Raw genomic sequence first — 26,244 nt, 5'->3', positions numbered from 1 at the left:
TCTCAGGTGAATGGATTTTGATGAGGCGCCCACAGTCGGTATTCGCACCACTTAGCATCACCACCTGGAGAGTGATTTGATGAGCTGAGCATGTCAGCTGTCATTGAGGACGTGTCGGCCAATGACACAAAGGACTCAGATTCCAGGGTGGTTAAAGAGGCATGATTGTGTTCATGAGTGTTTCCTGGTTCAAGGGTTTGTTTGAACCTGATGGCGAGGGGTCGTCCATGATGATGGAGAGCGTCCTTCCACATGATTCTGCTCTCCCTGTCCTTCTAGACATTTAATGCAAGAAGTTGTTATGTCTGAAAAAGATAGTTATAGCTATTCAACAGGCACCGACAAGTGTTCGCAATAGGCTCCTTTATCAGAGAGGATATGTGATACAGTGTCTTTCCAAGGTTACTTCTCATCTCTGCGTTTCCGCTTCTGCCCGAGTTGTGGCCCACGTCATCGCCAGCGAGTTCACAGATATATGTTTAACACAAATCAGTCAAACCGGGGCTTCTCAATCGTTGTCGCCCACTTCCCCTGAAAATCCGCCAAATAGACCTTGCATACCTTTTGCTGCGCTTCAGAGTGATATTGATTTATGTAATTGCTCAATTTCCCCCTCCCTTCAATCCCTTTGAGCCTGTGTCAGACAAATGGCCTGTGAGCGTCAGATAAGTTATGAAATAAATATGTCGGAGCATCTGAAATGCAGCCTCCTGCGGAATAAACCTCGTTGGACTCATTCTGAAAATGAATATGGTCTTCATTATAGGATGTTTTTTCCCCGTGTAGTGACAGTACGGCATCTGAATTTCATGTTTCACCGGCGAAACCTGATTGCTAAAGCTGTCCACTTAGCGACTCTATTGACAGGTGGCGACACGCAGCTCTATGCAAGACGCCCCGGCTGTAAATCACACATCGGTAACACCTCTGTCCTTCTAAACCCCACACTTTGTTTTCTCCGTGAAAAATGTTACAAGAAGAATCTAATCATGGGCCGCACGCCGGGGTCGCCCTGAACTCGTCGGAGGGTGTCGTGTTCCCCGGTGATCCCCCGTCAATCGCGCGACCCGCTGACTTTCTGTTATCGTCAGGCGGCATTTTCAATAGAATCCGAATAAGTCAACGAGAGAGGCAATATGGCTCGACTTGGGTAACAACTCCCTGGGATCTAGAATTACCGTCTTTTATTATGATGAGGGAAATTGCAGTCAGTGCCGCCATTAGCAAGATGAAGTCACCCTCTTGTGTTCTCGATCCCCCCCCCCCAGGACCGAGCTCCAGTAAGTCAGCTTCTAGTGTCTGTGCCAGGTAACAACCTGCAATTAGGCCTGTTCCCCCAAAGCTTTCAAAACAGCTCCCGTATACCTTCTGCTGAAGAAATGTAACCCAGTCAAGTGCCGACCGTACAATTATAGACGCATCTGTTATCTCCCTCTCCTGGTAGACTTCTGAAGAAAGCTGTTTTAACCACATGCCCAGTCATCTCGCTGACAGCAGCATATTGCAAAAGTTTTAGAATAGTTATCAAACAAGCCACAGAGCAGAAATAGCCCTGCAGAAACTGAGACCGTTTGTTGATGCAAACAAAGAGTCTGTGTTTGACAAGCCACCGTGACACTTCGTTTACTTAACATACTTTTTTTTGGTGATGATGACGTTGGTGTTCCTCAAGGAACTCTTCTCAGCCCACTGTCTTTTACACATGATACCTCCTGGTACTGTGATCAGTGTCGTTACACAGTTATGCCGACGATACACAGTTTAATATTTAACTTTTTAGAGAACATACCAATTCTGTAACCACACAAATTCACAGAGGCAGATGAAACTCCAGAGTTAAAGGAGGAGAAAACGGATTTTCTTCACGTCGGACTCAGTTGAAAGAGATGAACTTGTGAACTTGAATAAATATTCTGCCATCAGCCCAAGATTCACAGAATTAACAGCGATTTCAGACTCGGGGAGCTGAATCTTAATTTCAATTTCAATTTGCTATAATAATATCAAGAGTCTTTAGCTGTGGGGACGTAGATAACCGCTTCTCCTGGAGCTTTAACAAATGTTCAAAGAAAAGAGCACATTAAGCTAGTGACTCTGTACTGGCTGAACTGGTTCTTATTGTTTGTTTTATCTTTAAACAACCTACCACCCTTATATCATCCCCACTTCTCTTATACTGGAGAGGTTGCGTTTTTCTGAAATAGCTTTTCCACTTGATCCTAGAATAGAAAAAGTTGCTCTGTCTTATGTTCTTCAATGAGAAAACCCATATTTTAAACTCCACCTGGTTTTCATTGGCATTTGTTTGTTTGTCTGTTAGTTCTCAGACAAAATACTGTTTGGACTTCTATGATTTCTGATATGTATGAGTGTGTGTATTTTTGTGTGGCTGCATTGAATTTAACGGGGCTTAGCGGAGGTATATGTATCTTTGCATGAGAGCTGCTGTATAAATAAAGTTACTATTACTGTCTCACCACCCCTGAGCGCGGCTGCTGCTTACGTTTGGTTTTACCTGGATCTTTAGCAGCACCGTCTGGGGAAAAAAGTGGAAAAGAGAAACCCGCAGTGTGCTATTAATAGCCGTGATAATGATTTGCTTACAAAACAGAGCAGTGGGTTACATACACCACCTCACTGCTTTCCGTGAATGCTGGTGGTGGAGAGCTGAGCAAACATTTTTCCTGCGATATACGCAAACGCTCACTCACAGGGGCCTCGAGAAGTGTGTTGTTGTGTGTGTACGCGTGTCCGTGCATATCCGAACCCCTTCCAGACGACTGCACAATGACACCAGCCTCTGCATTAGCATTCATCACTCGTCTGTCTGCCGTTAACTTATTTGCTCAGTCATTTCAGGGCGCTGAACCGCTATGAGGCATTTGTCTGGATCACAGCTCTGACTTTGTGCGGCTGCAGTCAGTCTGCTAACTACTGTATGTCTGCGGGGTTGCATAAGAGCAACGATTGATTACGGCGTTTGTCAGACATGAGAGGAATTCAGGGGCAGCGGCGGCGGCGGCGGCTTTGCTGTTCATTTCATGTCCTGCTAAATATAGCAGCAGATGATCTCAACATCTTAATCAGAAGCTTAATTGGAAGCCTTAAAACTCAGTCATGTAGAGCATCTCCTCTTTTGTGGAGTTGTTTTAATTGAATTCCTTAATTGAAAAGCAGCAGAGAAAACTCAAAGCTCGTCCTGATTTTCTCAATGACGAGGGCGTGGTCGTCGGGTATGTGCAGCCTGCAGGTTAAAAATACTTCCACTAGGGACAGAGGTCAACGCAGCCCGGCTATTATTAGACCGCGGTGTCCTTGGCAATTACGCTACTTTCCCTCTGTTAAAGTGGTGTCACATTTAACTTCATAGCTCTGCTGGTGTATCCCCCAGACCTCAGGAGAGCCGGCCTCTGTGGCCCCCCTGCTGACGAGGGGGGGGGGGGGGGGGGCGTGTGATAAGTTCGTAGTCAGGCCTCCGAGTCGTTCTGTCACAGAAGGAGCAGAACCATGTGAAAAGAAAGTTAACAGTTGCTGCCCGAGCTGCTACGGCGGAGACATAATGGCGGAGTCCTTCAAGAATGAAGGGATTGTTCACCAGAGTAGACAGCTGGCCACAAAGCTTTCAGTATGGACGTGAAGAGGAAACACACGACAGGGACCAAGAGATGTGACGGTAAAAAATGAAGCATCTCGGAGCAAATACAAGGTTCAGTTGGGTGAATTTTAATAAAACGCCACACTATGTTTTTATTCCTGTCTTTATACAAGAGTGTGGTCTTTGAGTTTCAGAGCAGGCCTTGTAAATTTCACGGTCAGATTTTGTAATGCTTTAACTTTAAACCCTGTCAGATATCTTCAGCTCCAGCTCTTCTCCTTGTTGCTTCTGCTTCGGTTTCTGCTGGAAACCCAGTTTAAGTAACCACCCGTACCGGAGTCTCAAAGAAGTAAAGATAACACAGCCACAACGAGGGCAGGACAGTTACATTTGTCAACACCTGGCATTTTATTAGTTGATTGCTGATTAACAGAATCAGGCTGAGTGCGAGGAGAAGAGCTGAAGCTGGCGAGCTGGAAATCTGTCCAAGAAAGAAAATATCTGAGTGAAAGCACAAGCAGGAGTTATTTGAGTGCAAGCGCAGGGGTTGAGTGAAAGCATTTCAAAATCTGATCGTGAAATCAATAAGTCCTGAAAGACTCTCTTGAATAAGGATTGTAAAAAAAACATACATACTTGATAAATAACATTTTAAAATGCTATATATGTACAACAAGGGATAATAACAAGCTGGATTAAAAAAATGTGTATAAAAAAACTGAAGCTTCAACTGCTGATGGAGGATGTTCCTCATGTGGGTCCAACTTCAGTCGTAACTTGAGGAACTGCTTTGAAAGCCCCGTGCGAGCAGAAGCTAACTCTGATTCACTGTTAACTTCTTTTCAAAAAGCTTTGTGAAAGATCTCTGTGCTTTCGGACTCTTCGGTGGATGAACAGCTCCTACGACAACATCTCCCCCCTGCCTAGATCCAGGGCCTCCACATTATCCTGCTCATTTGTTGATGCAGCTTTGATATCACTGGTGAGCAGCATCCGAGCTCAATGAGGTTACGTGAAATGCTGAATTAACGGCTTTTTGGGGCGAGGGAGAGCTCGTCTAATGAAGGTTCTTAGAACATCAGCCCCTCCTTCCGCCCTCTTAAAATTCTGCCTGTGCTTCACCTTGCTTGGCTAATCCTCCCAGGGCTGTAATGATGGATACACACTCCCACGCAGACACTCGCACGCATGCACAAAAGAGGGAGAGGCAGCCAAGCTAATGGACTTACACTTGCTGCTGACTGTCAGCAGCCTGTGTTTTGAGGCTGGGACTGAAACGACTCGCTGTGTTGCACATCTGCATTGTTTTGTTCAACAAGTCAACAAGACGAGCGCACGAAAATCCTCTGAGCTCCCTGAGCCGGATAACTGTACACACGCTGGGAACAAGCCTCTGGGTCAGACATTAATAAAACAGGCGGAATTCATATGAAACAGCAGTGTTCAGTATTAAGTCCCCGACTGTTTATCAGCCACATCTGTGTGATTTTATTCATGGAAAATGCATCAAATGAGTCACAGAAGATTAAAATGTTTATAATTGAATTGACTAAATCTTTTGTACTTGCATCTCTTTTGAATTCATAAGCCTCCGTGTTAACAACCTGCTTTGTTGTCGAAGAGATTGTATTCAAAGTCCTGCTCGACCTTTTCACAGACGACACATGATCGAATACATGTTTACCTTTGCCAAGGAGGTCATGTTGTTATTGACGATAGTTTGTTTGTTTGTTGGATTCATTCAAAATAAATGTACCATTTACATGGGCAATATTATCCATATCTTTTATTATTGTTTGTCACTGAAACAATGTCTTGATCATAGATTATCATAGAATATCCTGGATATGAACGTCGCCATCTTGTGCCATAGACATTATTTAAAACCAGTCAGCCCAGTAGTGATCAGGGGAGATTTTGATCATATAACTAATTACAACCAAATTGACTGGAATAATGTGAACATACATCCGTGTGACGAGAAATAACTAAAATTGAAAGTGTACTTTGACTTTTGACTTCTATTAACATGGAGGAGGCAGGGTTTTCCACCTCTATATACGATTTATCATCTTGATCTTGAAGATTTTAATACATTCTTCCAGCTCTATTGGGGGATATTCTATAAATGCAGGAACTCAAACATATGTAAATTACCTGTAAAGGCCTCTTCGTTGTCCTCACATTTTTAAAGAAGCTTGATAATGTTGGTTTAATAGCTACAAAGCTCAAAGTGTCGGCTGCAGCGTCTTTCTGAGCTGAATTCTTCGAATAGCGAGGACGAGGGGAAGACCTGGTCCCGTGAAGCAGCTGAGAACCGTCAATACCGACAAGTTGTTGGGATTATATCTCAGCAAATGCGTTGGGACCTTGAAGCTTTCAGTGTCGGTGGAATCTCCGTCTCCCTGCATTTGTTGCCGCCACCTCAGACAAGTGGACAGGACTCGTCATTTCCCCCGTGCTCCGCTGTTGCCATAGCGACCAGGGCAGCGTGTTTGGTTTCTGTAGAGCTGTGCTTGAGTTGCAGACAGCTGGGCAATATACACGTCCACACCCACATTATTGTTCTATATATGTGTGTGTGTGCGTATGTTAGTGCGCGCACGTGTGGGCACATGTCTTTGTCTGAGCGTGTGCCCGAGGTGACATGTAACTGAGACACTGCAGACAAATACTGCGACGCTATGGAAATGTGTCTGTGCACTCATCGGCCTCTTATCTGAAGCAAATGAGAAACTGTGCGTTGCATATAAGAGTTTCCGATTCATATTCACGTCTTGTCATGTGTTTGTTGAGAGCCCAGGTTGTGTCTGAGGGGACTGTCACGTTGAAACGAAGCTTCGCTCTTTCATATGCACAACACCCCATGAATTTGAATCACAATATTGACTTAGGGCTTTTCTTTTTTTGTGTTGGTAATTTCACCAAAGGCATTGTGTGTGTGTGTGTGTGTGTGTGTCTGTGTGTTTGTGCGCTCGCTCGACAATCTTGGGAATAGAGATCAGCTCTTTTAAATGTTCACATTGCTGTGTAGCCTATTTATTGACACCAGTCTCTCTCTGCATCGCCTCCCCTCTCTCACTCTAATCTCACATGTACACTTGCATACGTGCCACATGCATATTCATATTCACACCCTCACATCCAGCGCATGTAACAAATATCTATTTCACGGCCACGTGCATCTGCACGCCCCGGACTAGATATATTTATTCATAAGCTCATTAGAGGAGTGGATTTGCCTGCTGCCATCCATCACACTGTCACCCATCCTCAGCCTGGCACACAGTGACAACAGGAGAGGAGAGAAGTCCCTGGGATTTAGTCTCGTGGAGCCAGTGCTACAGAGGGGATTTACTCCAATAGACAGTGTCACTTCACCATTTTATAGAGGTGAGATCAGGGAGGCAAATACAAAAGGAATGGTAATCTCCCATCCACCGTAGAGTTTATCCAGAAATTGATATTCTGCAGGAGGAATAAAATGTTTAAAAAAAAGAAAGTCGTAGTCTCTCAGCGTAGATGTTCAGCAGCACGGGAGCTAAAAACTGCAGAGTAAATGCAAAATCTGATTCTGCATGTGTATATATATATATACGAGTATCTCTGTGCTGATGCCCTTGCAGACACACAGTCACGTGAAGGCTCAGTCCTTCACACTCACCTTGTAGCTGGTTACAAGCTGTTGCAAGCTTGTCAGTGCAGGTGCAAGAGCAGCTTAATGATATAAGTCAGGGCTGTGGTGTGAAGGAGAAAATAGAGAAATGACTTGATTGACTTTGGTAAAGAATACTGAGCTCAACTATATGTTTCCACCTTTTCAGTGGCCTGATGTGGATTTCTCTCAAGCAGGGACAGAAAGGTACCATGTCAGAATGTATCATGTGCATCTCCCTCATGGTTTCTGTCATTGCAGTGGATCCAGTCGTGGATAACTCAGGTCCCTTCCTCCTCCTGGCTGTCAGCTGTAGTTTCTCACTGTGGCATCTGTGCTGGCTCCCTTCCTAGATGTGGTCGATTACCAGAGTCCTCTCCAGACCACACACACACACGCACATAGAGTATTAACACTATTTCTGTGTGTGTGTGTGTGTGTGTGTGTGTGTGTGTGTGTGTGTGTCAAGTGCACACATCTACTTCTCATGCATGCACGCAGCTCCGGTACAGAACTATCTGCCCCTTGCCAAGTGGAGTTTGTTATTGTTTGTTTGACTGAGTGTATGTGAGTGAGCAGAATGTCTCAAATCTTGACAACAGATTTCTGTGTTTTGTTGGAAGCACAAAGAAACACAAGGAAACAAAGAACAAGTCGTTTTTAGCGTCGATCTGGATCCAGGGATTCTTTTGGTTGAAAAACATTGCTATATGGGGCGCTGCAAAAATACCTGGTGCTTGCATCACATTATTTGTCAGTTTATCATCTCTGACAGATTTTCTGTGTTTTTCTTTCAGCCACAGGAATGATTTGTCTCTAGGGATGAAATTGTCACTTGGTTGGTTTGTACTTTGACTGAAGGACATTCATACCCTCCACGGGAATGTTTTAAAAACCTTAGTCCAGCACCAACATCAGGTGAAAGTTTCATGTTGTCAATATTTGTTTTATGAACAAGTGCCTGCAAAACTAAGGACACTAACACTCTAGACTAACATGCTAAACAATGATAATTCCAACATTATAAACAACAGGTTAGCATGTTCACATGTAGCTCTAAGCATCACTGTGCAGTACGGCCTCACTAACTAATAAAGTTCATTTCATAACAGAAGTAAATCCATAAAATTTAAAACTAGACAAGGACATTGGCCAGACGCTTTCACAAAGATAGAAGTTTTAAGGTTGTGTGGCTGAGACTTGTCGGCACAAAGCGGTGCCAAGGGCGACGCTAGTTGTCAAGCGCCGTCATTGTTCAAATAGTAAATGATACTTGCAGCCGTCTGAGCACCCATGGGCGTGTTGGTCTTGAAATGAGCTGTGGTCAGGTTCATTGTTGTTTTGCGTCGCTGTCTTTAAACAGTGGGAAGCAATTTCACTTTTGCCAAACAAAAAACAGATGATGGTGAAGTCAGTGGTGCAGTGTTTTCAGGTGCATGAGATAACGCATGCACCCATAGGCAGGTGCAAAGCTCCTATCATAACAACAATCTGACGTGTAAACACACTGGGGGTATTTAGGAGAAGGGGGGGGGGGTGCTGCTCTAATTCCTTAGTTCCATGTTTTGCGCAAAACACACACACATGATTAATTACAACACCACGAGTCTGATCCATGCACCTGCAGCAGTTAAACTAACAAAAATGGATTTGGACACGCCCTAAACGCACTCGCTCCATGTGCTTCAGACCGAGAGCTGAGATCATTAAAACAGAGCCCTTGGTCCCGTGCAGATAAAAATGAAGGATTACATGTTCCCCTATGGGTGGAGATGTTTTATCACTGCCATATGTTGCGAAGCCCTTTTCAAAACCCATTGAATTAGCGAAAGTAATTGAAAGTTCAACATTTGTAGGGTTTTAAATCACATTACCGATGGCGTAGAATGAATAGATGAACACAGATCAGCCACAACATTAAAAACACTCAAGTTGTGTTTTATTCATAAAGCAGAAAATCTGTACAGCTGCAGTTTGGTCTGATCTAACCAATGTCTCTCTGATAAACTAAGACACACAGTGTATAGACGGAGGGGTAACTACACATTACACACACGCACGATCACGTACTGTACGATATACGAGCAGTAATTGTAACACGGGTCTTAAGCAGCCTGTGCTTGTTCTCTAGTCGTCGTTGCTTGAACACATGTTTCAGCTGCTCCTCGTGACTTCCTGCTCCTCCTGCTCCGGTACCGTGTTGCTGCAGCCGATAGCTTTGGACATGTGCACTCACCCGCGGTATGAATGGTTAACACTTGCAGCATATAGTGCATAATCGAGTTTAAACCCCTAATTTCAACCAGATTAGTCCATTATGGAGAAATTATGCTGAGCTCCTGCCCGTCCCACATCCCCAGCAGTACAAAAAAAAAAAGATTAGATAAAAGAAACTAGTCTTGCGTATAATTCAAACACAATCTGTGATTTACAGTAAAAAACCTGCAATGTTTTTCTACTAACTGCAGGATTACACTGAATGGATGTTTGCACATTGTCGGCTATAAGACTCCTCTCATTTTACTGCTGCCGCCGCCACACTGCACACGCACTCACCATATGCAGACTATAAGCTGGCGTGGGAAACAGCGCTGTGAATCCCTGTGCTGTGCCCGAGAACCCAGAAAAAGATCGTGTCACAACCAGCACCCACGGCTTTCAGCGCTCCCTCCCTCTGTCGCTGTGAACTTGGTGGTGAAGGGGCTCGTTTGATGTCTCAGACTTTGTGCTCGACTCAGGCGTGAGGACATTCCCAAAACAGATCTCATTTGCATCCTCGGTGTGATCATGACATTGGAGGAACTGACACAGCGGGCGTTTTCTCTGCAGAGATGTTCCGATGCCACTTTCACCTTCCTGATATCGATCCCGATACCTGGTGCCGATCTGATACCAGTGCATTTGCCGAAATAACAATGTATTTAAAGCTGTGTGAAATCCTGTATGGAAGTGATCAGTATTATTGTTGTACGACCTGGCTCATGTTAAACCCTTTCGAAAAACAAATATATACAAAGAATGAATGCCATAGAACTTCTTTTATTATCTACAGAGACAGAATTAACTGAAAAAGAACACAAATAGATAAATCTAAGAATACACGACAATGAACACGACAGGTTTGTCAGTTAGCGCTCTTCCTTTGGGGGGGGGGTCTTAGTCGGATTTATCGCGCCGTTTAAACGATGGGTTTCCTTTTGGCCTTGGTGAAGTCTTTGTGCTCTTTCGTGTGATGATTCATAAAAAGGCTTCATGAGATCGGCAATGCTTGAGCCACAAAGAAGTGGCGAAGAAGAAGAAGATTGCAGTTTAATCTTGGTTAAACTAATTTACTATAACGACGTGGTATTGGTTTGGTCCGACACTGGAATCGGAACATCTCAAATTCTCTGCACTCCATCTTTTGAGTTTTCTGAAACTATATTTTCAGTTTTCAGTTGGTGCATTGAGCTTCTTCTGGTTTAGAGGTTTCGCTTTAGCTCAGCACCCGACTGCCCACTCTGCTTGTTCGCTCCTGCTTTAGCTTTATTTGACCCGAGACGAATACAAACCTGCCTCAGAGAGCTTTGAGGATGTCTTCATTTTATCAGTGTGCTGCTTCAAGTTCATACTCTCTGTCTTCCTCCCTCTCTGTCCTGTCCCTGTCACTCCTCTCTTTCTTCCATCTCCCTGATCTGTGTGTGTCTGTGTGTGTGTGTGCATGTTGTCTCACTCTCTATATGTGTGTATGCTTTCTGCTCCCAGCCCCTCTGCGGAAAGCAAAGTTTGTGGAGAGCCCGCGCATTCCACAATCAGAGCTTGGCTCCCCTACACACACCTGCACCACTGCCAAGAATCCAGACCTGGACACATACTGCCCTGGTAAGTTTTTGGCCGGCTCATCCCTCATTCCGCTGTGTTGCTTTTCTGCATGTCGGTTCCTCGTTGGTCGGTTCCTGTCAGAGAGAGAGAGAGAGAGAAACACACACATACAGACAGCGATGAGGATCATTTGTCGGTTTTGCCAGTTATGGTGCAGGCTGCTGTGAAGATGAAAACATTGCTAAGGTCATTAATGGAGTAGCTGGTGCCCACTGTGTCCACCGTCATCTCCTCCTCCCTCTCCGTCGCTCTAATCCTCCCCCTCTGCCTCCCCACTCCGCTCAGCTCCTCGGCCGCAGAGCCTGTTTAGGTGGCACTGCCGTTTTCGGTTCACAGTCGGCGGTTGCTCTGTAATCCCGCGTCCAGATTTCCCCCCACCCCCCTTTCTATCCGTCCCTGTCAAACCCCTCCTCTCACCGGAGGGAGGACAGTAAAAAGGGTCACTCGAGGATAGCGCTCTGCTGAGATTTGGTTCGGGTATATCTGCCTTCTCATCTTGCCTCTCCTCTTCCTGTTGCTGCTGAGAAACGCAGCGTCAGCTTCCTGACCCGGCTCGTTGGCTCGACCTCTGGTGGCCCTCGGTCTCCACAGCGGAGCAGGACGATGCTGAGACGTCCTCCCGAGGTGGACGAAGACTCGAGGGAAACAGTGATGGGATGTTAGGGCTTAAGTGTCGTAACTTAGAAGGGAAATGGTTGACAGGGTGCTACCAGCTTTCTCCATCTGTCAGCCTCTTCTGCTGAGTCTCTGCTCAATGGGAGGTCTAAGTAGGTGATCTGTATTAGAGTATATAGTATAGTAGATAAGTCTAAATACTTTGTAGCACCGCAGGATGGAACCTTTAGTTTTAGCACCTGGATTTACATGCATGTTGGAAATCCCACGGATGGAAAAACTGTCGCTTTATTTCGCGTCACTCCCGCGAAGCCGACTTTGGAATAATCTATCGGTTGCGATGAGCGGCTATAAGCTGCTGCAGATGTGACATTTCGGGGGTTGAAGTGGTAATCTCTGCTGCACACGGAGGCAGCACAACAGTTGATCACCAACAGGAGCCCGCTGTCTGAACCAGGAGGGCCGAGACAAAGAGAGGGAGAGAGGGGGGGAGAGAGTTTTCAGGCGTGACGTCTCACACCTCCCAGGTGGACAGATGGACATCTTAGCTCTTAACAAGGACTCGCTGGCACCAGTCGCAGCAGGGCAGTGACTTAAACATCTGATCGCGCTGCCGCTCCGAACCCTGCAGCTGACGTTCTCTGCTGCCTGGAAGGAAGTCAGGTATCGGCTGATTGTTACGAGCCCACAAAGAGATTTGCGGGGTCGTAAATATGGTTTGTGAATAATTTGTGAGGTTCGCTTGTAAAAATCCGCCTCCAGCCGTCCTCCGTACATTATGGAGTGAAAGCTTTTCTAATGATGTTAGAGCTCAACCTGCTTACAGCAAGTAGCGGGGACTATAGGTGTGGATACTAATCCTGAGTCCTGCTGTGCTTTTATACCTGAGACATCGAAGTGTTGTTTTGTAGATAAGAAAACCGTGCACATGAGGAATGTGATATTCACTCCTGTTATCTCTTAAATCAGCCTTCCACCCCCTCGATGTCGTTGCCAGTGCACACGTGCAATATCTGTTCGTTGTTATTCATATCTTTATTACACCTGAAGCTCTGGAACAAGTGTGAATCTACCGCTCTGCAAATGTATTTACACCTTTTGATCAGACGGATTCCTCTCGTCTGCATTTTGGCTTCTGTGTGGACTGAGTTAGAATCCCCAGGTGAACCAGGAGCCGCCGCATGGTTCATCTTCACCTGCAGCTCCGGGCCCCCCGTTGATGCTAATCTCCTGTCCCCTCCAGTCCCCCCCCCGTGCAGCACACATGCTTCCCTTCTCTCTCGGCTGCGCGAGGGCAGATCTGCGGACGGTCCGGGGGTAGAAGCGGAATGCGCCTGCACAGAAACATATTCCGAGCTGCGCGCAAAGATAGTTGCCATGGCAACCATCTGTCTCCTTCGCAGCTCAGGAATCCAATAGAGGTGTGTGTGTGTGTGTGTGTGTGTGTGTGTGTGTGTGTGTGTGTGTGTGTGTGTGTGTGTGTGTGTGTGTGTGTGTGTGTGTGTGTGTGTGTGTGTGTGTGTGTGTGTGTGTGTGTGTGTGTGTAAGAGAAATAGAAAAATAAGATTTTTTTTTTCATATTCAAATGTGTTCATTAAGGATTTCACGGTGTCACTGTGATGAGAGACGACGCTCCTCCCGGGTCGAGTGTCTCAGTGTTCTCGGCGCCGTCGTGAGGCTTTGAAGTCGCGTCTACATGTTTGTCGCCGGTGGCGTTAGTGAGAGGACGTGCGTGTGATTGTCATCATGTGTATTCAGAGAACAAAAATAAACCCATACACACAAAGAAATCAATACGAAAGCATTATGGTAATGTCCTGTATGTTTCCTCTTTGATAGTAACTCATTAGTGTTTGGTTACATTCAGAGGAAGGTTTAAAAACAGGATGTAGATGAAATGGTCTTTATTATCATCATCCAATCAAACGTTTAGATTCAGTTTTTATTCTGACAGCTTTTTGACAGTGTAGTTGACAGCAGCATCGTGTGTTTGACTGTGTTATAGGTTTTATTTGGAGTGTGACAGTTACAGGATGCACAAAGGGGACGGTCTATGTTTAGCAGAAGGGAGGGACTGTGGGCTTCAGCGTCCAGATTAAGGATTTTGCTCCCACATGAGAAGAAACACACACAAACGTAATACACAAGAAGAAGAAAAGGGCAACGGGGGGGAACAGGAAGTGAGAGCGACAGGTAGACAAAGAGACGGGTGAGAGGGACGAAGACAAACACTCACACCGAGGCCGAGAGAGACAGACAGAGCTTGATCACAGTCACGACCACAAACCCCCCCCCCCCCCAAGGAGCAGTTGACTAATCAGTGCTAATGTATTCACTGCTTACTACTGCCAGTCTGTCAACTGGGAGGCCTTCACTGCCTCCATGTCCAGACACACACACACACACACACACACACACACACACACACACACACACTGGAACACACACGCACACGCAAGGTTCAACGAGGAGACGTTTTGCTTTTCGCTCGTGTTCCCCTGTGATATTAGATGTAGGTGCAACATCCATCTGATTCCATCTACCTGCAGCTTCTCCATTACTGCCCCCCCCTCTGGGAGTCTGTGACCTTGGAGGCCTTCGTAAACGTATTCAGCTCCGTGTTAAGTGTATCCAGCTGCATTACTGAGCAGCCATATCCATCTCATCAGAGCTCATATACGTAATTAGCCGCTTTGGACCTAATATGCTGTGATTAGCTCATTATTGGTGGCTGCTGTGTGTGCGTGTGTTTTCTTTTTTGAGGCACAGCAACATGTCATCTCCATTTGCTTCAAAGCTTCCTCAGGAAACACCCGTCTTCCTCGCTTGCTCTTAGAGTAAATGGAACCAGGACCCTGACTGGCCTGGCTGTCCGTCCACCGGCGAGCGGTGAGGGGAGTCCAAGCTTTAGATTGCCCGTCTGTCTGCAGGTTCCCTGAGCAGACGAGTGCGAGAGTGAGAGGCCCACAGGCTTCAGACGAGCTGTCTGTCCTCAGAGAGGTGGAGCTGTGGCCGGGCCTGTCTATTGGTTGTCAGTCAGGATTCAGCAGCAGCTACCTGTCAGTCTGGTTCAACCTGTCCTGCAGGAAACCCAGCGAGGAGCGGAGCAGCAGCAGCAGAGAGCGGTTAGCCCGGCTGCTAGCTGTCTCCTCGCCACAGCTTATTTAAACAAATAGCCATCTCGTTCTGTCGCCGTCAATGTCCTCAATGTCGAGGCCAATTCAGCGGTTGATACAATCCAATTACAGCTGTTTGTGTTTCGCCACCAGTTACTCCTTCTACGACCAGGGAGAGTAATTAGAGTGATACTAGTGAATAAAGTGACATTGAATTGAATTTGATATAGTCGGGACCTCAGGGGGGGGCGCCACGGCCAGGTGTTATTGGAAAAACACGACACCACAGGTGACGGCTTGTTGTGGGCTGGGCAGTAACCCGGCAACACGGAAAAAAGAGATTAGTTTGTTAAGGGATCTTAGTTTTTGGGTTCCGGGTTCATAGTTGGCAACTGAAATACCTCAGCTCCATGAGCGTGTGTTTGCTTGTGTGCGTGCGTGTGTGTGTCTGTGTGTGTATTTTGATCATCTGATCATCACGCAGGCTCTCCCTGGTGTTGTCTTTTCTCTCTTTAGTGCTCGCAGTCCTCTGTAAACAGGATAAGGAGGATAAGGAGGTGGATACACACCCACTTTGTCTTGAAAAGTCACACGCCGTTGCTCTCTCACTCTCCCTCCCTCCCTCCCTCCCTCCCACACACACACACACACACACACACACACACACACACACACCAGGTGAAGGGCGTATCTCATTACACAGGGCGCAGTGGTGACGAGTGGTGCGGAAGGAGTTGCCGTCAGTGTCGATATGGCTTTTGCTCGTCGGCGTGGAGAGAGGGGGCTTTTATAAACAGTTTGAACGGATTATCGTACTTGTGGCTGAAGGGATTTTGGACTTTATGTAAGCAGACGCCGAAAAAAAAAGTCCAGCTGTTGAGGAATGAGTGTGTAATGCACAGCTCTGAGCTCCAGCAAAACTCAGGTAGGGTGTTTTTCATTTCATTTCCTGAGCGCAGGTGCTGTGTATCCTCTGTCCAGGTCCGTTGTGAAAGAAGAGCGTGTGTTTCTAGAAAGAGAGAATTAAGTGGGTTTTTTCGAGCCGTGTGAAAATGTCAAAAAAAAAAGCTACTGCTGTGTTCCTGCCCACCACTGACACATATTCTCTCTCTCTCTCTCTTCATCTCTCGTCTTCTCTCTCTTCCACCTCCTCCTTCCTCCTCCCATCGCTCTGCCTCTGCAGGGGAGTCAAGCCGGGAGCTGGGCCCCCCTCCGTCGGTGGATGAGGCAGCCAACACATTGATGACGCGCCTGGGTTTCCTTCTGGGAGACAAAGCGAGCGAGGGGCCAGCCGGCAACCAGTACAGCATGGAGGAACCCGAGGCGAGACAGGTAATGGTGCCGCTAATGAATTAGAAATCCTTTCCAGGAGCCTCGGGGTAAAAAAGGAGACTTGGAAACATTGCTTGTGGTTGGACTGGTGTCAAAAATCAATCAATCAACCTAAACGCTTGATATGCTTTATCATAAGGTTTTATGATAAAGGTGAGGTTTTGCTTGGGAACTTGATCCGTTTTGACATTTATCTTGGTAACATCCTTGTTTGCACTCGTTTTGGAAGTCAGGAAAAAACAGAAATTCTCAGACACGATTCATTCCTGCCTTTCCATAAAACATCACATATCTGTAACTAGATTTCTATTCAACAGATGTTGACTTGCAGCAGGCTGCTCCTAAAGCTTCTCTCCTGCACCCAAACCTTTCTATTTACCAGTTGTGCAACAAACAGCTCTCGGCACAAGGATCCTGCTTGAAGCCCTGTAGCAGATCCCCTCGTTTCTCTACCTAAACCTGATTTGACGGGTGTGAGTTTCCCCAAACTGAGGGAGAAACACAGAGTGAGAGGGAGAAACGAGGAGGAGGGGAGGGGAAAGAAGGGGGCGAAACTGTTGCATGAAGTATTTGGAGCAGGCTCAGGTACAAGGTTTCCACTAAAGCAGTGTGGATAAGCGATTACAGGCTGATGGTCTGCCTGTGCTCCATGTGAGCGCTGCAGTGGGGGTGTTTGAATTGAGAGAGGTTTATTCAAGCGGCACTTTTTGGAGACGTGACTCATACGAGAGCACCGTGTTGAATCGTTCACGCAGCACAAACGTATTAGTGTGGATATTTGCTCCAAATGCTGTTCTACACTTTGTCAATCTGTTTGACTCATTAGACAGCAAAAGATTACGAGAACAACATCTGATGAGCAAATAAGAGAGCAGGCTTTTGTTGGTATTGTTGTCATTTATTTAGGATTTACTTGCTTTCAGTGGACGACAGGAAGTTAGTAACGTTTTTACTTCTGCCAACGGATTTCCACGAAACTCGATGGATCAGAAAATCTAAATGAGAGTTGACGATATTTGGGTTTGCTTTATTTGTCCAATTATCATATTTATTGGAAGTAAAGGTATTAAAATAGCTAAAAATCTTAAATTTAAAAAAACTTAATTTTAGTATGTAGAATTAAATTAAACTGAATGTACATAATATATTTTTGTATACATAACATAAAAAAATTGAGTAGACAATACTCAAAAATAGTTGAGCTGAAAATTTAAATATTAAGATATATTTATATTAATATATCTAAAACATAACAAGTACACTTAACTTAGACTTCACTTAAAAATTATTCGTAGACAACTTAAAAGATGTGTCTAAATTTACATGAAGATATTTCTTGCAACCATTTGGCACAATGAAATTAAGTAAATTCAACAAAACACTTTTAGTGTGTGTAATTTGGAGCATATATATACATTGTATATTATACTGTAGGTAATCAACAGTAAAAATCACAAAAAGGAACCACAGGTTGAGGGTTTGACATTATTTTTCATATCCTATCGTCGTGGTTAAATTCCTTCAGTAGCTGACGTCTGCAGGACCTCAGCAGCTGAAGGAACAAGGTGACCTTAACTCGCAGACACACTGCAGTTAATTGCCTTTCGTACTCTCGTGCTCTCGCTCCCCGAATAGATGCAGCGTTCCCAAGTTCAATCCAATTCTCGCGTGGCGTTTAAGGTCAGGCCTGCACAAGACGAGGTTCATTAGCCCGCCGGATGGAGCTGCGCTGTCGCCGAAGGGCGCGCAGAGGTCTGAAGGTTTATCCATTCGTGTGTGTGTGTTCAGTTTGCGACCAGGTCAAGCTCCTGTAAACATGACACTCGAGCGCTCCCATGCACTAAGAGAGCAGAGTCCACCGGTGAATGAAAGAGCAAGTTGTTTCTCATTCTCTCAGTCAATCAGTTGGACACAGACAGCAGGGGCTAGAGGTCACATGTCCTGATAGACAGCGTGTTGATGATGTGTTTACAGATGTTGTGTGTGATCCTGTGGCTCAGGAGGAACAGAGGCTCATCCACTAACGTCTCCTCGGGCTAAATGCTGAACCCCCTTGTTGGGTGAATGCGACGTTATGGTGGATAAGATTGGGAAAGAGCTTTATAAAAACTGTCCATTTACACTCCGTCAAGGCCAGTGCTTGTGTTTTGTTTCTGACAGATCTGAGTGCTTATTACTGAGCTCCTAGCGAGTCATGTTGTGTTGGAAAGCTTTACAATATATCGACGTGTGTTTCTAATATTCTTCCGCCTCATGTTTGTAAATTGACGGAGCAAAACCCTCAGTCTGATTGTGTCCAGTGGCTGTAAATAAGATTATGATAACACCTTCCTGACAGTGTCGATCAAAACTGAACATTATCGTTGACAAGGGAGAACGCACGGCTGAGCTTTTGTTTCTGCAATTTGATGTCGATCCAAATAAAAGTCTGGATCTTTTGGGATTTGCTCGCAGTGCAGCTTTTAGGGATGACGATGGATCAGGGCAGCACTTTGTTTTGGACACTAGTGGATGGATCGCTGTGACATTTTGCTCCAGATATCCCTGGTTTCCTGAGGATAAATCCTGACGCCGATCCTCTGACTCTCCCTTCCGTTTCAGCTCCAGTCATTTGGTTTTAAGTGAAATGGGTTGAAAACTGACTGAATCGATCGCCATTAAATAAAGTGCTCAAATTCAGATTTGCCCACAGGATTAACTGGAATAATCTCATGAACGACTTTTTAATCCGTCCAAAACTTTGGTTTATGATCAAATTCGGCCCAAAATCTAATGACAGCCCCATCAGCTGCAGCTTTTTTTAGGGCTTTTTCTCAAATGAAAACACGACGTCACAACCTGCTGAGCACATGGTGTCATTGTGAGCAAGCTTTAAAGCCTCAGTGTGCATGACTACAGTTTTCAACAGGGGCTTGTTAATTCACTGAGTTTCACTTGAGAACGGGAGGAAGTGGAGTTGAGCCGACTGACCACGTGTTTGATTGACGAGCCTCAGCCGCCCCAGCAGATAATTGACAGATCGATCGATGATGAAAATAATGATGAGGTGCAGCTCCTGACTGTAAACGTGTGGGTGTGGGTATCAGCTGAGCGCATCCTGTCAGTCTTCCTCTCGCACATGAAACAAGACTTAATTTTTAATTTTGATCTAAGCAAGACTTCGCTGCTCCTCCTGTTCTCTGTCCGTCTTCACCCCAGCATTGACCTGATCTCTCTCTCTCTCTCTAACTGTTGAATAGACACCTCCTTGTGATTCTGTGTTTCAAATATTCGGCATTCCTTGTTTTTCTTGTGCTTCTGTATATCCCTGTGTATGCGTGGATCTCTTTGTTACGTGTGCCTGTGTGTTTGTGCACCTGTGGGTCCTCGCAGCAGCAGATTAGACTCCAGCGGAGTGTTTTTTTATTTTGTTCCCCCCCGTGGTCTCTCGTCTCCTCACCTGAACCGAAGCAGAAGAGGGTCACAGCAGGGGGCCCGAACAATGCTGGGGCTGGAAAGGACACACAGTCACTTGCTTTTTTTAGACTTAATTGTAGTCATGGCAGTCAAGATGAAAACAAATGAAAATAGATCTGTCAGTGAGCATAAGATCCTGTGTTCAAAATCATGTTATCTATTACCTCCGCCAAGGAGGTTTTTGCTGGTTTGTTTGTTATTGAGCAAGATTATGGAAAAACTACTGGAGGGATCACCAGGAAAGATGGTGGAACTTGGTGGAAGGATGGCTCATGAGTCATGGAAGAAGCCATTAAACGTTGCTGCAGATCTGCATCAGTTTTCCCATCTCGATGAAAAAAATCTGGCGTGTTCAGGGAAATGATGACGATATCAATGCGTGTGTGAAATTTGGCGCAGTTACTTCAGTTTGTTTTAAGGGTTGTTCCACACTTTCAACAAACCTCCCCTCCTCACTACATTTACATGTTCTGCATCACATGTCTGATATGTACACAACATCTGGTTTGTTCTGCCAACTCAGTTCTATTTGTATAGCACCAAATCACAACAAACATTATCTCATGGCACTTTATATAATAAGATCCATCCGCAGTATAATTTTTAACATTAGTACACTGACTGTAGATGTTACAGGTGGTTTGAGTATTTAAACACACTGGATACTTGTATTTTTATACTTGCTGTGTAGTATTGTCTGTTTTGTGAGGCAACTTCTCACAAAAATGCCACAAATCATTAGATATTATGATGATTACTGTGTTTTTGTGAGTGTGGGGGAGAGACGATCCTAAGAAGGACTTGACTCATGTGGTGAAAGCTGCAATATTGAAATGACATTTTCCTTTGTTTCTGACTCAGACATAAAAAGTTCAGACATTGTACTTTGCCACGTGTTCTCATTGAGCTCATTTAAAACCAAACGGAGCTCATGAAATGTGATTTTTTTTAATTTTTTTTATCTGCGACTCCGTTCCAGGGCCAGAACCAGAGGATCAGCCCGTGCTCCACCCTGACCAGCAGCACTGCCTCCCCCCCTGCAGGCAGCCCCTGCTCCACCCTCCCCCCTGCCATGCCAGGCCAAGCCGGCGGCAGGGACTGCGCCTACGGCTCCGTCACCAGTCCCACCTCAACACTGGAGAGCAGGGACAGCGGGATAATCGGTGAGATTTGCTGCACTTATTTACAAATACATGTATAAAGGTATATAAAGGATAAGACTGGTAAACACTTCCCTGCTGTGTATGTGGCACCTGCTGTGGTGGATACACAATAAATCCTAATAACAATAGATTAGTGGTGAAAATGCAGGCGAGGCAGTGACGTCATAAAAGAAAATAAAGACAAATCTACAAAACATGTGATGCCAGCTACAAAGTCTGGGATCTGTGAAGAGATAAAAGCCTGTGACAGTCAGCAGGAACATGCCAGAGGTCGTAGCTTGATGTTCTTTTAACCCCAAAATGATTATATCTCACTGCCAGAACCGTCCCTATTGGTCGATAAGTAGAAACCAGGGCGTGGTTCACATTGAGATTTGGTAAAATGAATGAAAACGATTCCTCACTTCACTCCTCTCTGTCTGAGTTTCTAGTCAGGCTGTGGTAACCTGTCATGAACCCGTCTGCGGAAGATGACTCAAGTGCAAATGTCATGTAGACATCAGCTGGGTCATTCCTGGACTGTTAGTAAAAAAATACTACGTCAGGACTTATGTCATTCAGTGTTTCCTGGTAACAGCTGGGGTTTGATGATGCAAACATCACATCAACAAGCCGCAGGTGGATTCAGAGCAGCGGTAAATGTACGAAAGCAGATGTGTTGGGTAAAGTTGAAGGAAGGAGAATTAAATTCAAACAAACCCAGTGTGGAAATGGACTAAAATTAAAGCTAAATGTTGTATCTGTATGCGCAGCACTGATGACGCTATCTTTCCTTCTGTTGCAGCCACTCTGACCAGCTATTCCGAGAACATGGAGCGAGGCGGCAAATACGGCGAGGGCTCCCGGGCCAACCTCAAGCTGTGGCAGTCCCAGAAATCAGGCATGGACTCGTTCCTGTACAGGGTGGATGAAAACATGACAGCCTCCACTTACAGCCTCAACAAAATCCCCGAGCGCAGCCTGGAGAGCATGTCCTCCCACTCCGCCCACTCCATCCCTCTGTACCTCATGCCCCGCCCTAACTCTGTGGCAGGTGAGTCCCTTCCTCGTTCCTCCCCCCCCCCCCCGCTCTCCCTGTGAAAGGCAGCAGTTACTTAGCGGTGCATGTGCATGCAGTAAATATTCTGCCAAGATGGAGAGCTGTCTCTGGCAAAATTAGATTGAACTGCTGGTTTTCAGTCCTCGTGCTCCCTCTTCACTCCTATCGAGCTTTCTCTCCTTGCCTGTTTTCTGCCGAGGTGAACTGTGATCCCTCCCTTTGAATTCCTCCATGTCCGACTGTGTGGCCCCAACATGTAGCAATGAAACCCTGTTGAGAAGAGAAGAATATATCTGTGGTTTGGAGGAGCAGCTTCACACAAGGTTAAAACTTTTAACAGCGAGAACCATAAGATTTTATTCGTCATATTTCTGCCAGATGCTCCCCAAACTCATCTGCCAGAACGGAGCCAATGAAATACCGTGTTCTATTAGACTGGAATGCTATCAACTGTGGTTATTAAGAGGTGATGTCATTCTGAGGGCGGAGCTCCGAGGTGGAACACGGCATAAACCCCTCCTCTTTACAGTCGCTACATCACTATCTCGTCTCTCATTGGCTATTAGTAGTAACAATCCAGATTTTTAATATACAAAACTCACATATTTTTATATATGAGTGGGACTAGTGTCGTCCTCGGCCTAAACCTGCCTGTTCAGGAGGCCAATATTCAATTACCGGACATAAAAATATGCTCCAGACCACATTTCTCCTGAAAATCTGTGATATATCAACTTTAACTTCCAAAAATCTGAGCCTGGCCTTTTGAAAGAGCTGCATTATGGTTTGATTTGATTAAATTTGTTGTCAGTTTTATAAAGAATCTAAATATATGTATATTTAGTGAGGAAATAGCTAGGTTGGATTTTTTGGGGAGCTGCAAATCCGCAGTGGTATTTATTTCTCTAAACTCTCATCCCTCTCGTGTGGAGTGAAACCAGAGAGCAGGAGGAAGGGAAATAAAACGGCTTCAGCAGAACGTACTGGGAGAATATCGCATAAGGAAAGCTTCCATTTGTGTTGCTGACAGGGGTCTTATTGATGTGTGTTGTTGTCGACCGCAGCTGCCTCAGAAAGTTCTCCCAAAAGTAGCAGTAAATATATCAGGAGAAATGCAAGTTTCATAACGCCGAGGCCGCCCTAATGGGCCTGATTGTATTATTGTTCTCATCATCAGACGATGAGCTCCACTCTGCACTTCTCGCACTCCCACTGGAAAAAAAGTGTGTGTGCACGTACCGCGGACACACGCCTGCATTTCACTAAACACTGTAAATGTGCCTGACGAGGCCCGTCGCCGCGGCCGTGACCCGCTCTTTATGCTGGTCATGCTCGGCTGTTTGACACGGCTGTCTGGCAGCGCCGCGACTCTGCCGGGTTTAGAGATGCACCCTTGATCTCATCGCCGCCCCTCAGTGCCCAGACCTTCAAAAGATACTGAGCTAGAGCTGCAGACAGATTTAAAAAAAAAAAAAAAACATGAAAAACTATGAGCTGCAGATGATGCAAACAAAATAAAATAGAGGGGGAGTGAGAAAAAAAAAAAACCCTTGTGTTTGTCAGGAACAGGAATTCCATATCGAGGAGAGGGATGGATACGTGCGGAAGAGGAGTGGAAGAGAGTTTCATAATCTCTCTCTCTCTCTCCCTCCTCTCTCCTCCACAAAGAATTATTAGAGGATGCAGGGATGGGAGGGAGAGAGGCAGGCTGAGGATTGGCTGGGCTCACGCAGCAGTGGAACATCAAAGCCCCAGGCATTAACCGTTTCTATCCCCCAGAGTGACAGAGAGACACTCGCTTTGAAGTGCGGGGCCAGAGAGGGAGAGAGATACGGAGCGCGAGCAGAAGGCGACTGGGGAGGAAAATGAGGAGGGAGGCGGGTGGTGGTGGTGGTGGGGGGGTACTCTATTACCTAATGAAGGCAGTGCGTTGGCAGAGCTGAAGATGGATACGGAGGAAGGAGTAACCGAGACCGAGTTATCTCTACCTTTGTGGTGATGGAATTTAGAGACGAGTGAATCTCTCAGTTGTTTTCCAAGTTTTCATTCAGGGAAATATATATATATATAAGCAAGAACAGAGAAGAAGAGCAGGGACCTGCCCTGCTTGTATAAAGATTCCTACAAGATGAATCCACAAAGGGATGTTCAGGAGATTCAATAGTGCTAAAGTCAGGGAGGATGAGGAAGATGAAACCTTATGAAACCACATTTAAATTCACTGCATCCAGATTTTTCTTTCGGATCTTCACCAAAATTTCATGGGTTCGTTCCTGATCCAAACCGCTTACTTCCTCCAAATTTCATGGTAATCTGATTTGTCATTTTTGTGTAATGCTGCTCACAAACAGACAAACCTTGGCAGAGGAAACACTCAATTGATATTAAGCAGATACCTGACTTTTAAGCCCCGTTAACATCTGGTATTTTCAGGCTGTTTGAATCTGGATATGAAATTACATTTGCATTTAAACAAAAAACAAACCCCAGGTGAAGAGAGGCGGCGCCACAGATGTCTCGGTGCCTTATTTAATCACTGTGTGCAGCTGAAAATACGTCGTTTTTGGTGGATTTGCTCAAAATTTGACTTTAATCAGCTTGAAAACAGGATGTTTTTTAAAGGTTTGATTCAAATTATTCAAATAAAAACAGCTTGAGTATGGAATAATTTGTCCATGTTTTAAAATAGGAAAATCCAGGTTTTCCTGAAACGATGCAGCTTTTATTCTTTATATAATCCACAGATATTTTGCATTGTAGTTTAATTCACTTCTCTTATTTTGGGGTTGAGGCACAAACATCTTTGAGATATTGATTTAAAAGCTGAGAAATCGCCTCCTCACACGGATAAGTTATTTTTCTAATCTGTGTGAACTGACCCTTTAAGCCACGATGAAGCATCTATATGCACCAGCTTATGTAACAGCCTAGGGAGTGAGGAATCCCTCCGACTTAAACAAAGGCTAAAGGGATATAAACGACACTGTGAGCTTCTCCTTCTCTCGCCTCTAATTTCACTAAATGAAGATAACAGCTCATCGGAGACAACACTTTTCAATTTGAGGGCCGGACGAGTGTCATTGATTTCCTTTTCCAACATCTTTCCCTGATTTCCTGTTTGTCCCTGGTCTGCTCATACACACTGAGTAACACCCGGAAGCATTATTGTTTAAATACCAGGACCTCCATTATTTATCGTCCCAGGTTATCTCCTGGGGAGATGTGAGGCGAATACTGAGGTGTTTTAAATCACCAGCAGCCTCATATCGGAGCTGATACTGGGACTGGCTCTGGACGGCAGCCCAGCTCGTGTGTGTGTGAGCATGCGGTCTTTGAAACAGGAAGTGTCTGATGTATCGTTACCCAAAGCGCCCGAGCTCTCTGCTGCACTGTCAGACTTTTTATCACTTTCTTTTTTTTTTTCTCCACTCCCTCTGTCCATTCACTCTCTGTCTTCCTCACTCAGTTTCTCTTTCCTCTTCATTTCTCCTCACCATGCGTGCCGTCTCAGCGCACCGGCACAGGAACTGTGGATGTGATCCCCAGCAGCCTGCTGCATTGCAGATAGAGATGATGAGCGCACAGATTTGAGTCCTCACATTCAAAACGCAGTTGAAAGAGACGAGCAGAAACATGGAACTTTTCAGCCCGTCAGCCCTGAGTCACCCTTCCTGGGTTTAGCTGCAGATTAATGCCTCCACTGTCTCCGCTCTGAGCCCAGTTGGGTGACCAGCAGGCCCCTTCCCCTCGTTCCCGCCGGGGCCAAGCCTCCAGCATTCTCAGCTGCCATTTTCCCTCCATTTTGGGAAACCCATGTGGCTCGTTTTTTGGGTCCATGGTTGTGGTGACTCAGGCAGTCAGCAACACACACACACACACACACACACACACACACACACACACACACACACACACACACACACACACACACACACACACACACACACGCTGAGCACTTCACTGAGCCTATCTCCCCCGACACAGAAACCACTCTTTGAATGGAGGACAGCTCAGGATCAGTGTTGATGTTGAGTTTTACACCAGGGAGAGCTGGTGGGCTCAGAGGTCGGCCATTTGGAGGGATTATTGGGCCTTACTTTTTGGACCGACTGGAGACACACACACACACAGAGGATATTACTGAGAAGAAGCAGGCATTGACAGTTCCTGCCTCCCTCAACTCCTTGAATTTGACTTGGGATCTCAGGACCTCAGAGTATTACAGGTAGAGTGGTAGAGAAAAGGGAAAAGTACAATCATATTGTACATATTTTTACATATTCTCTATTATTGATATTATTGTATTTTCATCTATGTTACACCAAACTACTGCACAGTTTGCCATGAAACTCGGTGGAAGGATTTGGTATTGGTCAGGAAAGAACCCATTAAAGTTTGGTCTGGATCAACGA

The 26,244-nt window shown here is 45.5% G+C and overlaps 1 protein-coding gene across 1 annotated transcript in view; it reads left to right on the top strand.

Annotated features, from left to right (window-relative positions):
* tanc2b (tetratricopeptide repeat, ankyrin repeat and coiled-coil containing 2b) overlaps nucleotides 1-26,244 on the top strand; it is an 89,255-nt gene that overhangs the window by 37,553 nt on the left and 25,458 nt on the right. The window contains 4 exon segments of the mRNA XM_034570886.1: nucleotides 10,995-11,111; nucleotides 16,026-16,174; nucleotides 20,610-20,793; nucleotides 21,578-21,826. Of these exon segments, the coding sequence (XP_034426777.1) occupies nucleotides 10,995-11,111; nucleotides 16,026-16,174; nucleotides 20,610-20,793; nucleotides 21,578-21,826 (699 nt within the window).

Source organism: Hippoglossus hippoglossus, chromosome 19 (genome assembly GCF_009819705.1).
Source record: "Hippoglossus hippoglossus isolate fHipHip1 chromosome 19, fHipHip1.pri, whole genome shotgun sequence".
NCBI lineage: Eukaryota > Metazoa > Chordata > Actinopteri > Pleuronectiformes > Pleuronectidae > Hippoglossus > Hippoglossus hippoglossus.
The sequence above is the reverse complement of the archived record's forward strand: the minus strand, read 5'-3'. Positions and strand labels throughout refer to the sequence as shown.